Genomic DNA, 12,358 nt, shown 5'->3' on the forward strand with positions numbered 1-12,358 from the left:
TATACTGGCTGTAACGCGCTCTTTCTGGGCTGATCTAATGCCTCATGGGATATTATGCAAGGGGACAGCACACACAGTTGAATGGTTTCATTGGTTTATATTCAGTTGTTGTTTGGCTTATTCCACACGTCTGTTGAAAGCTATGATAGCGTACCGTCACATCTCTCTGGGTTTTTTTTTCCCAGGGTGGCGTCCTTATCTCTAAAATAGGAACAAAATAGGAAATATTCATGCTTTTCTGATAAAAGAGAGATAAGGCATAATCCATGAATACTTCTAAATGCCTTAGAGGACACTTCAGAAGTGCCTAATGCTATAAATTATAGTTTGATATGGTATTTTACTAACATTATAGTATTAGGGGTTTGGCCTTTAACCTTTATGTATGCATGCAACTTGACATAATGGAGGCTCATGGAAAAGCTTTCATGAGCAGTATTACCTGTGCAATTTGAACACGAGACTTTACAGAAACCTAAAGGAATTTAGCTATGCCCTGTTTCCTGCAGCAGGGTAAGCTACTCCAAATGTTGCTTTCCTCATTAAAGGTAAGAATCTAGAAACACTGTGATCAAGGTTCTCTAAAATCACAAAAGCGTAATTTTATCTGAATGAAAATAAGCTGCATTTACAAAATTGCTGATATTAACACAATCTGCTAGTAAATGCCTTAAGATGAGAATTAAGAATGCCTGCTGAGCATCCAAAACTCCGCAGCATCAGGAGGCACTAAAGCAGTAAAATGCTTAGAAAAACATCTCAACATCTGATAGGCAAAACCACAATAAATCAAAGATAAAGTAAACTTTCTAGATAAGCAGGAGTGTTTAATGCTACTCTGATTAAACTCATCTACAGGAAATGAGTAAACACAGCCTCCATGCTTCCTCCATCTTTCTGCCAATTTACATCTTAATGGCTAAACTCTTTCAGGTTACTTATTCAGCAAAGCAAGGCATTGATTTGCAACTTTTCATTTCGAGTGCTTCCGTTAACTTCTGCAGGGCTGTTCAGGGCAACTGAGCACAGCCGTGGGGAGGCGTTTAAAGATTAACAGGCCTTCGCAGCATTCCAGGGTGTGAAAAAGCCATTAATTTTTTTTTTTTCTTCAGTATTACATACATACTACACGTGACTGCTGCACTGGTGGCTTTTCAAAAATCTTGCAGTTTGTTAATTCTGTGATGCTGGTTTTTTTCCCTTAAAGACCTGAGTTATGAGATTATGAGAAAAATCTCAGATTTCATTGAAAGTGTATTTTTAGTCCTTGTGTTTGTAATTGAAAGCCTTAATATGTGAGCTGAGCGAGTTACAAAGGATCAGTTGTTCAGTTGCACTACTTAGCTTGAACGTGAGCATAGAGTGAGGTAAACCACTGTTTTTAGAGGGATATGATATAATTCTTATACTCCACCCAGAGGAGCGCAGAATGACCTGTTTCTGAATTCTTGGATATATTTTTAAAGAACTCTATGAGTTATTACATTTTCCTTTGTAATTCCAGGAAATTAGTATTATTAACAAAGGACTAAGATGTTTCTGTGTAGCACTAGCCATTTGAAGCACCAAGTCCTCCCTCTTACAGCCAGACATACGCTTAGTCTTAGAAGATGACATCACGGCTCCTCTTTTCCTCCCAAAAGCTCTAGGGCTCACTTCACGCTTGACCGAGCTGAACACCAGCCCCACGTCAGCCTGCATGCTGATCCCAGGGACCCACAGAAATGGCACTCCTGAACCCCGAGCTGAGGAAGCATTGGAGATGTACAGACTCATGGGGTTCCGTCACACTTCGACCTCCCAGAGAACATCCCCACCTCAGGGGAGAAGGGATGTCATCGTCTGGGGACGCCAGGGATGGCGGTAACATTGTCTAACGGTTCCCCTCCTGCACCCCCACAGTGGGGCCTTCAGCTGGGATGGCAGTAAGCTGCACCCCAAGATCCCCCTCTCTGTTTTGGGGGCGGCAGGCAGCACCCCAACTGCCTCTCCTCAGTTTCGGGTGGCAGCGGGCAGCATCTCAACCACCCCCCCTCAGTTTTGGGTGGTGGCGGGCAGCACCTCAACTACAACCCCTCGGTTTCGGGGGCGGCAGGCAGCACCCCAACTGCCCCTCCTCAGTTTCGGGTGGCAGCGGACAGCACCTCAACCACCACCCCTCAGTTTTGGGTGGCGGCGGGCAGCACCTCAACTACAACCCCTCGGTTTCGGGGGCGGCAGGCAGCACCCCAACCGCCACCCCGCGCCCCTCCGCCCGCGCGCGGGCCTCCTCCAGAGACCTCTCCCTCAGGGGAGTTCGCGCCCTGTGAGGAGCCGCGCGCACTGGGGCCGCCGGTTCGAGCCCCGAGGGGGGCGGCTGGTTTGGGACCGGGGCGAAGGGCACGTTCACCCCGGTAGCTGCGGGGCGAGACGCCGGGGCTTCCCGCCCGGACGCGCGCCCAGCGCACATGTGCGGCCGCCCGGCACATGCTCACTGCGCGCGGCGCATGAGCAGACGCGGCGCGGGGCCATCGGACATCTTGGGCCGCCCCGCACGGAGCGGGGAGCGCCGCCGCCGGGCCCCGGGGCGGGAGCAGCCCGCCGCCCCCGCGCCTCCCGGCCCGCCCGCCCTGGCGCCGGCTGCCATCCCCTCCCCCGCCTCCCCCGGGCTGCTCAGAGCATCCCTCCTCCCCTCTTGCATTTGTCTTAATTCTTCTCAGAGACAAGATGGCAACGCCGGCGGCGGTAAACCCTCCCGGTGAGTAGCTGCTGCTGCCGTCGCCCCCTGCGCTGCAGGGAGTCCGTCTCGCCCCATGTGGCCCCGCCGCACAACACGTCCCCCCCCCGCCCTAGGCACACACCCGCCCCTGGGGACGGCGCGGTCTCCGCAGCCTTGAGGGCGGGCAGCCCCCGCCGCTCTCCCCTGCGCCCCCGGGCTCGTCCCCGGTCGGCCGGGGCCGCTGGCTGCGGGCCGGAGGGGGCGCGACGCCGGCGGCGGGGAGAGCCGGGCCGCCCCGGGCGAGGAGCCGCCCTGGGACCCCGTCGAGCCAGAGAGCCGGGAGCCCTTGGCGGTTTCTCAGGCTGCAGGACTCCGGCTGCCTCCTCTCACTCCGGGTTGTTGCCGTTGGGTGTAGGCACTGCAGAAATGAACAGTTTTGCATAAGCATACGCGGTCATACGGCAGGAAAAAGAGAGGGGACGTGTTCCCCGGCCGAAGCCGGGCGGGACGGGTGGCAGCGGGGCAGCGGGTTTCCCACAGACCTGTGTCTGCCCTGGGAATTGGTAGGAATATTTGCTTTTCCTGCCTCTACGTTGGCCAGGTTTATCGTCGGGAAGCACAACTGGCTTGCAAAGCATTGCTTGGAACCAAACCAGAGTGTCGAAACTGACCGAGGGCACCTCAGTGTGTGCAGGGTCTTTGCCATGTGTTTATTTTCTTGCCAAAAGATGTAATAAATACTTTCTGTTAATGCTACATTTATTAAGAGAAAAAACTTACTAAAATTTTATCTTTGACTTTTTCATGAGGAAGGACATTCCCTGACATCGTGTTACATGTCTGTGAGGTGCAGCATCTATTTTGCTGAGTGCGTGGTGGAGTAAAACGGGTTGGGATGAAATGCCACATATTTTGGAGATGTACTTGGATGAACTTAGTGTTGGATCAACAAGTATCTGACGCTAAAAATAAGTGGGACAACGGATCTTGCACTGGGCTCAATACTAATGAAGAATATTTTTATCAAAGGTGGATTCCAGTTTTACTTGTTTTAATATGCAATCACATTTTGTCGTTTTTTGTAGAGTGGGGTTCAGTTCTGACAATTAAGGGCTTGCCTGAGTAAATGCCAACTAATGTTTAAAGGTTGTTCTTTTGATTAAATCCTGCTGTAGTTGTCATACTGGAAGTAAGTATTATGATATAAACAATTAATTTGGTTCAGTAAGTGTCAATAAAGTAAGAAGGAACAGATCTTTGCCAGTCAGATTAAGTTTTAATATTAGAATTCTACATATTAAATGAAAATCAATATTTAATGGAAGCTTATTAAATGAATATTATTTAGCTTCCAGGATATCATGTCACGCACGATAATGGAGTTTCATTGTGTGCACACATAGCTAGAACTGGTGAGCTGTTTTGCGGACAAAGTGGGATACGAACAGCCGTTTTTGACTTAGGTTTGGTTTGCCATTCTTCTATCTGCTCCTCCAAGCTATGCACTGAAGGAACAGCCCTGACCACTTAGAGGTCTACGCTGAAAACGCTGAATTATAGTAGAGCCTGGTGGCCCTTTTGCACCAACCATTTCTGCTTTCTGTTTTCACCTGCCTGCAGCTGAAGCCACAAAAAGATGTGGTTGCAGGCGGTATGGTATGCACGCACCGCAGAGCAGCCTCAGAGTAGGGCTTCACAGTTGTTCTCCCATGACCACTTCGTGAATTTAGAGAGCGTTATGGGATTATTGAAGAAACATAAAAAAATATGAGGGAAATGAGAGCCAAGTGTGTTGGCTGTATGCATCTCTGTGCAACGATCTGACACAGTTAAAGTTGACTTGCAGTGTGGTCCTCAAACTCTCTCAAGCACAGATTGCCGGTCCACCGGAAGGATGAGGAAACGTGTTGGTTTCCTGAAGTGAACCAATACCTACTTCTGCAAGGCTGAGGTTGCAGAGCATCATTTCACTCTTCGTCTAGGCAGTTGGAACAGATCTGGGCTGAAAGACAAACTCACTGGCTGTTAATGATCCTCCCACATTTTCTGCGCGTGAGCGTTGCTGTCAGACAAATGCAGCTATGCATGGACGAAGTCAAAATGAGAAGTTTTTGAGCTGTGAGAGGAGACCTTCGATCTGTAGCGTAGTGCTGTGTTTGCTCTACCCCAGACAGCAGAAGATAGAGCTGCATGAAATACCTTGATTTATGCCGTGTTTTTTTTAAAGTCATAATCTGTTGCTTTTGTTAGTTTTTTGGATTAACTGCAAAGCAGTGCAGAGAAACAATTGAAAGCTGTAGCGAGGGGATTTTAATACTGCTATTTTCTCTTGGGGCCAGATCCTCAGCTGGAGTAATGTGAAAGTAGCCCTATTAATATTGGTGAAGCTGTGCCGCCTTATGCCGGTTGACTTTCTGATCTGCAATGTTAGGGGAGCACAATAGAGAGATTAACTTGTTAAGCATCTTTAATGATGATTAGAAATTACAATATGATTAAATTTTTATTAAGCAATTGTCTGGGGTTCTAATAACAGTTGATAATTTAGGCAGGACATTAACTTGCAGCTACCACAATACAAATACATGTGATTTTGGTCATATTCTAGATAGTGGAATGGGGATTAGCGGAGACAGAAAAGCTGGGTGTTCTATAATTCTGGATGTGAAAGTCTTTCACTGTGGGATCTCCTGGTACAGAACCGTGCACTGCTCTGCAGCATCATCTTTTCTCTCACGTTAGATGAAGATTTATCCATTTTCCCACTGCTCGCTCTTTAATGGAGAGTTCGAGTTACGGAAGTTCATGGGAGTGGGAGCAGTTTGCAGCCTGGCCTGGCTAGGGCTCACGGGAATTGCAGTATCAGGGACCAAATCATGGTGGGGGTAAGGCCACCTCTCTGGGATTCCTGGGCCATGTTAGATCTAAACCGATAGTGCTTTTTTGTGAAGGTGTTTGTCCATAGCTGCAACTAGACATTGTGCTGACAAAACTGGGGGGCTCTGTGAGATAGTCGTCTTTCTTTCTCTTCCTGCATGCTTAACCTTGGGAATGGGATCTGGTTAGAAGTCCTTTGTTCGTTTGTCGTAAGCTGGGTGACTAACTGAAGTGTGAAACACAATACAGGTGTGTGGGAAGCTCATCTGCATTGGCACAAAGCATCAGAGTTAATTTATTTCCTCCTGAAATAAGATTGGCATATTAAATGGGATTTAAGAACAAAAAAATTGTGGAGGTGTAACAAGCATTTCATAAATTACTGCTTGCAGCAAAGTAACTTAGTGCCATGTCTTAAACGTATATATTTTTGGAAGGCAAACTTGCCCATAACTGTTGCTACTTAGGGGTCAAATTTTGCTTAACTTGCGGTGCAGTACATGGTGTGGTGAATCTTGTATTAGCCAAGTTGGAATGAAAACATAAAACTTTTAATGAATTCAGCATTTTCTTTTCCTAAGACATTACTTGGTCTTGGGTGACGAGTTCCAATCTGGCTCAGTCTGATGGATGGTCCCAGAGCGGCAACTTCCTGCCGTGATCAGGTGATGTGAAATGAACTGTTGGATCCTTTCAGTCCTTCCTGCTGAGGTATCCCTGGAGGGAAGGGCCACCCTGGGTCGTACCCACAGATGTGTTGCCAAATGCCACAAACTCGTAAGTCAAGTCAGAAGAAATCATGAGATTTCAGAGTTTAGCTAGAGTTACACTAGAGGGCAGATCCCTTAGGATGCATTTTTGGCTACATTTTAAGATTTTGTAAATCGTTACAGTTGTATTCTTACGTTTAATTGAAAAAACATAGTAACTGGGTTGTTCGCATAATCACTAAAGCTCCTTTAATGATTTCTTTTTAAGCAGAGAGCCCGAAGTCTAAAGGTGTGGAGAACAACATGTCCCCAGAAGGGCATCTACTAGAGATGTGTTGAGACAGAGGGAGATGGTGGGCCATGAGAGAAAGGTGTTGCTGTGGCTTAAGACATTACTAGTACAACCACAGTAGCTGACGGGGGGTACTTTTAGCCTATGGCTAATCCAAGATATAAAAATATTGGGGTTGAACCTTGAAGAAAGACGATTAAATAAGCTCTCTTTACTTTCCGTTTGTAATGAGTTAACAGCAAATTTTATGTCACGTCAGCAAAAACTTGTAACTCAACCCTGCATCTGGGCTCTTGTTTTAGGCAAGTGCATTGGGTTCTGGGAGCTGGTTTTGTTTGTATGTGTTTGTTTGACTTGGGAGTTAAGTGGAGATAAATCATTCTCCCATTTCAGCTGGACATTCTGAGAACCAAATTGTCTGTTAGCCAGTCTTACGTTTGCACTCAAGTTACTAAGATATTAAGTGCTGTGGACGAATTTTCTTGATGCTGCCCATTCCATATTCCCCAAAGGAAATGGCTTTCTGAAGTTGACAATCTGGCCATTCTTTTCTTTAGCTTTCATACAGCTTTGAAATTGATGATTAAAAAAAAAAAAAAAATCTACTTCAGTGTTTTAGATTTCAAAATTGTCTATTCAACTCAGGGCCCAAAAGTTGTTGTATTTTATTGCTACAGTAGTAACAGCTTTGCCCTTCATTACAATATAGACTATCGAGTAAACTCCAAAATCAATTTAACAGCATCCTGGGCAGTAAATGGAGTGATGGAGGTTATAATGGGCTCTGATGTTCTGGGATGCAAAAAATTAGTCTTCTTTTTATGATAATGTTAAAACAAAGGTCTCAAAAATGGAACACTTACTAGCTAATGGGAGGTTTAAATTCCAGATCTTTTCCCTCTCGTATTTTCATATCTTTCTTACTGCAGAATTGGACCTTATTTCCGTCAAACCGTGGTACAAGATGACAGTGCCTCTTGAATTGTTCTGTGATAATGTTTTGCCCTTCAGGACTGTGCACTGAACATTGAAGAAATGTCATTTTTTGGTATTTCTAATATATAGGGCATACAAAAGATATTCAGAATATCTCTTCTATCACAGAATATTTATTTAAAATCTGCATATGTAGCTTGTGGTTAGTTCCAAATATTTTTTCAAATAGAATAATGTTTCCCTGTGCCTCTTAATAAAAATGCAAAACAAAACAGATATTGCTGATTTCTGTAATACCAGATGATATTGCTGATTTTTCTTTCCAGTAAGAAAAATTGCTATAGACATTAGGTAGCAAAGGAAAAAAAATAGCCTTTTCAAAACAGTCAAGGCAAAATAACACTGTTGATGTAGTGATTATTGTTATTAAGAGGACAAAAATGGGGCTGTCATTATGAAGATGTATTGGAGATTTTGCTTAAATGGCTTGTGAAGATCAGCTGTGTGTGTTGTTTAGGGTAATTTTTGGGGACCTACTGCTTCATAACTGACAAGTAAGAATGGAAAATGTCTTAATTTCAGTGCTACCTGCAGAAAGTACAATGTTATTATAATTTGCAAGAGAAAAGGCAAAGAGAGGTCTTGAGTTTAAGACATGGGAATTTAGATCTCGGGTCTTGTTGTAGCTCTCTGGCAGATTTTCCAGTCTATCTATAGCAAATTGTCTTTGGGTGGCCAGCAGTATTTAGAGATAGATGAATCAGCTCCGGATGAGCTGTTCTGTCTAGCCAGCACTGTGGAGTGCAGAGACTCTGCCTTGGGTGCAGAAGTGTGCAGACACCAACCCAAGCTACATTCTTTTCTTGACTGTAAGAATGTGCTCAGTAAAGGTTATGCGGGAAAGAAATCTGCAAAGATAGAGGTGCTCCTTCACCCATTCTGTAAGATAATTTGTTGAAAAAATTAGATTTGCTGGGCAATACATGCAAAAAATTCGAAATTTCAGAAATCTGGAGTGGGCACTTGCTGTATAAACAATTGGTACAGTTTACTTCTTGCTAACAGTATTTCCTTTGTTCGGATGTAAAGCATTTCCTGTCACCCCATCTGTATCAATCATTCTGCCAAATGAGGAAAAGAAAAAATTTATAAGGCCGCATTTGTACATTTTAGTTAGCTTCTGATTATAATCCAAATAAGATAGAGACACATTATTAGCAAAGAAAAAAATTCAAAAAATTAATCATTCATCATCTTCCATTGTTTAAAATAACAATTAATTGATTGAATAAACCCACATGGACCAAATACCCATTTTTTGGCTACTCCAGAAGGAACTACTTTGTCACAAAATGTTACAGGATTTCAGCAAAATCTGGCCTTTAAAGTGCATAAGTTACATGATTTGAAACTTCAGTACCAAACATAGAATGCCAATTTTTTAACAAGAGCTGATTCAAACTTTAATTTGGATAGTCAAAATTTCAAATGGATCTTGGTTTTATTGTTTACATAGATTAATGGCCGCAGTCATGCAATGGGTAATGAATGAGAAGCTGTTTTCAAGATAGATGTAATTTCCTTTTTTGTACCCAAAGCACGCTGGTGTTCCTTGGGCAAAGCCATCTGCACACGGGGAAAGAGAAATCCTTTGTTTTGGATACTCTACATATTGACGCATGTTTCTAAACTTTCTGCTTCCTCTCTTTTATGTCAGCTTTTATTTCCATTTTGCTTATCTTTAGTATTTCTGTCCTACAGTTTCAATCCTGCTTTCCACTTACGTGCTTCTAGCTTTCGTACAACTCCTGTACCTACCATGTTTTAACTATGCTGAGCTATGTATTGACTTCTCAGTTACTGTTGTTTAAATGTAAATGAATCCTGGCATCGTACTGGTGCTATTCCCAAGTCTTTCAACAGCTTATAAATTCAGACTCCATTCTATAGGTAGCATCTGAAGTCCCCCTTAAAGAAAAGCGGTACTTTTTCTGTTACAAGTAGCAACAGTGCTGCATTCCATGTAGCCCAGCAGGTACTGCAAGGTATAATCAGTTGGCTCAAATTAGGAGCCTCTATTAGCTTACATCTGCCCTAGATGTGTACATGTTGCTGTTTTGTTCAAGGACAGCTCATAACATTCAGTTCAAATGTTTAGATTTGCGCTGCTGAAGTTTTTCTCATCTAAATGTCAACTGCATGTGACAAATAGAATAATATAAAATAATTATAATTTTTTCTCTAATCAAGCAAAAGGGGTGTTGAATTGTTTAATTACTGGCTCTGCCAGCATGCAGATGGGAAGGCTTTTCAGGTAAGTTGCTCATACAAAATGCCTGAAATGGATAGTAATTAACAAGTGGCTCTTCATTGGTATGTTAATTACACTGCCATTTGTCCTGGTGCCTGTCCTTGTTTAAATGTTCAGTTACACTGAACTGAAGCGTTCACTTCCTGGCAAACACAGAATGTATCAGAACAGTTTGACTCTCAGATATATGCAAATATTTTATGGGAAGAGGCATGCCAGTAAATCACTGAGCTGCAAAGAACAAAAACACTGCATATTTGTATTCCTCAGAGGTAAAAGCAAAACCTGTTTCTACAGAATATACAGGCCTGATTTTGAAAAATGGTCTCCAGTACTTTCCCAGTAATAATCAAGAACACAATTTCATGTAAGTAGATAATTTTAGGGACTTGTTACTGCTGACTTTTTCTGTTAGTAAAGGTAGGTGGACATCTGGGTGCTGTTAAATGCCCTTGCAATACGTGTATTTTTAAAACTATTGCCTGTAATATCTGGGTGAAAAATCAAACTGAACTGGAAATGCTTTTAAAACTCAGGATAAAACATTGTTTTGAATGCAAGGAGAGCTAAAGTAACTTCTTATGAATAGATCACATCAGTAGTCTCAGATCTTATTTAACTTACAGTTTAATTCTTTTGAGAATGCAGTTTGTCTTCTATTATTTGGATGGTGCTTTGCAGAGTGCATCTCCTATCTCCAGACACTACTGCAATAAGTAAAAACAGACTGCATCTGGCATGGCTCTCTAAGTTATTCGGTAATGTACTGAACAGGCTGGTAAAGGCTGGTAAAGTTACATGGCTGACCAGCATGTCAGGATGAGGAAAGTATTTTAATTCACTAAGCTTCTGTCACATGGAAAGCGTTTAATCTGCCCAGCGCACAGTGACCCTCAACACGTGACAGAAGTCAACCCCTGAAATTAGGTGCTGATTGTAACAGTAGCTGTGAGAAGTGGATTATAGTCATAAAATTAGCCATAAAATGGCACTAGCTACTGTGTGTCACTGCCCTCTGAGTCATGTTTGAGCTGTTTATTGACAAAAAATTTTATTGCTGTTGGTACTGCAGAGCCAGTACGGCCATGGACGAGCTGGATTTCCATTGTTTTGTGTCCAACAGGCAAAGTTGCTAGCTCAATTTTGAGTCCAACTTTAAAGACTTAAAGTACTGTTAGCTAGAAAAGCTTGGTTTTGAAATGCTAAATTCTTACGTTCCCAGCCACTGAGACGCAGCTCATTTTACAGCAGTCTGTGAAGGCTGGCCCTGTGAGAGAGTTTGGGGAAAATAGAGGTCAGTCTGATGTCTGCTCCTGTGAGTCATGTTCACGTCATAGTATATGGGGACACCAGTGATTTCCTCAGATTTAATTTTTTTTTTTAAAGCATCCTTAAGAGATGGCCTGGCCTTCTGTGTATAGCTCTGTCACCCCGAAAATGCTCTGCACTTTCTGCAGTGAGTGGTGGTTTGATCAGTAGAAAACAAGGCTGTGTAATGAAAACTTCCCTTTATTTTTATGAGATTTTCAGTGGCGTTAGGAATACAATGGCGAATTATTGGAGCTATGTAAAGGTTTCAGTGTTTCTGAGATAAATGTTCCTCTGCTAATTTGTTTTGATGTTTTCATGTAAAACAGAAAATTTTTCTGGTTTATGTAAAAAAAAAGAAAAAAGAAAAAGTTTAATTTGCTGCACAATCGGGTTTGTGGGAACAGCAATTGCATCTTAGCTGCATTGTATTTTTGCTTACTAGTGAAGGTTTGAAGTATGCATTTTCATTGTTGAAATTAAAGTAAATGAACCATCACTAAGAAAAATACAGGAGCATTTTCAAACTCTCTTATGAGGGCTGGAAAATAAGAATACTTTCTGAAGGCATGGGCACATTTCAAAGGTGGACTAAAGTCCTAATAATTATTTCTCGGCTCCTTTCTTGTAGACATCTTATCAGACCAAAGTTTCTGTGAAAGTAACTTGGGGGGTATTCAGACCTTCATTGACTATGAAGCATAGTTTAGATGGAAGAGGTGTCTGTCTGCACTGCAGCGGGACAGATGCCTCCTGCAGTGGCCTGGACCTCCTGCCTGCCGGGTTCTTGGAGGTTACCATCCATGGTGCTGAAAGGACATGAGGGTCTGTGCTCCACCTCGGCTGTGCCACAGCCCTGGTGTAGATTAAGGCTAATGGAGTGGGTTTGAGCTACATCTCTGAGTGATGACCATTAGCAGCTGAGGTGTTGAGGACTTCTGTTCTCCTGGCTTTCTCATCATGGTGGTGATCTCCAGCAAAGAGGATGGTGGACTTCTGGAATTAAGAATGTCTTAAATGAACGTAACAATCTTCCCCAAATGCCACATGTTGAGGCCTGCAGAATCCAAATTTGGCGGTTCCTACACAAGTCCTTAAAAATGTGTAATGTCTCTGTAGATTCTCTGCCAGAAGCTCTCTGCATCTATGAGTTAAGGTTGTTTCAAGTGAAACTGTTTCTCTTGTTATGTACTGGACTGGATTCTCACTAAAGACAAAACTGCTAG

At 43.2% G+C, this 12,358-nt stretch overlaps 1 protein-coding gene across 2 annotated transcripts in view; it reads left to right on the forward strand.

Annotated features, from left to right (window-relative positions):
- Nucleotides 1–2,562: 2,562 nt before the first annotated feature.
- Nucleotides 2,563–12,358, forward strand: part of ARNT2 (aryl hydrocarbon receptor nuclear translocator 2) — a 108,085-nt gene continuing 98,289 nt past the window's right edge. Inside the window, exon 1 of one of the 2 annotated variants that reach the window (XM_075159927.1) lies at nt 2,563–2,737. In XM_075159927.1, the coding sequence (XP_075016028.1) occupies nt 2,707–2,737 (31 nt within the window). In that variant the 5' untranslated portion in view covers nt 2,563–2,706. The remainder of the gene's footprint in view (nt 2,738–12,358) is intronic. The other variant, XM_075159928.1, reaches the window with a different exon arrangement.

This window comes from Calonectris borealis, chromosome 11 (genome assembly GCF_964195595.1).
Source record: "Calonectris borealis chromosome 11, bCalBor7.hap1.2, whole genome shotgun sequence".
In the NCBI taxonomy this organism is placed as follows: domain Eukaryota; kingdom Metazoa; phylum Chordata; class Aves; order Procellariiformes; family Procellariidae; genus Calonectris; species Calonectris borealis.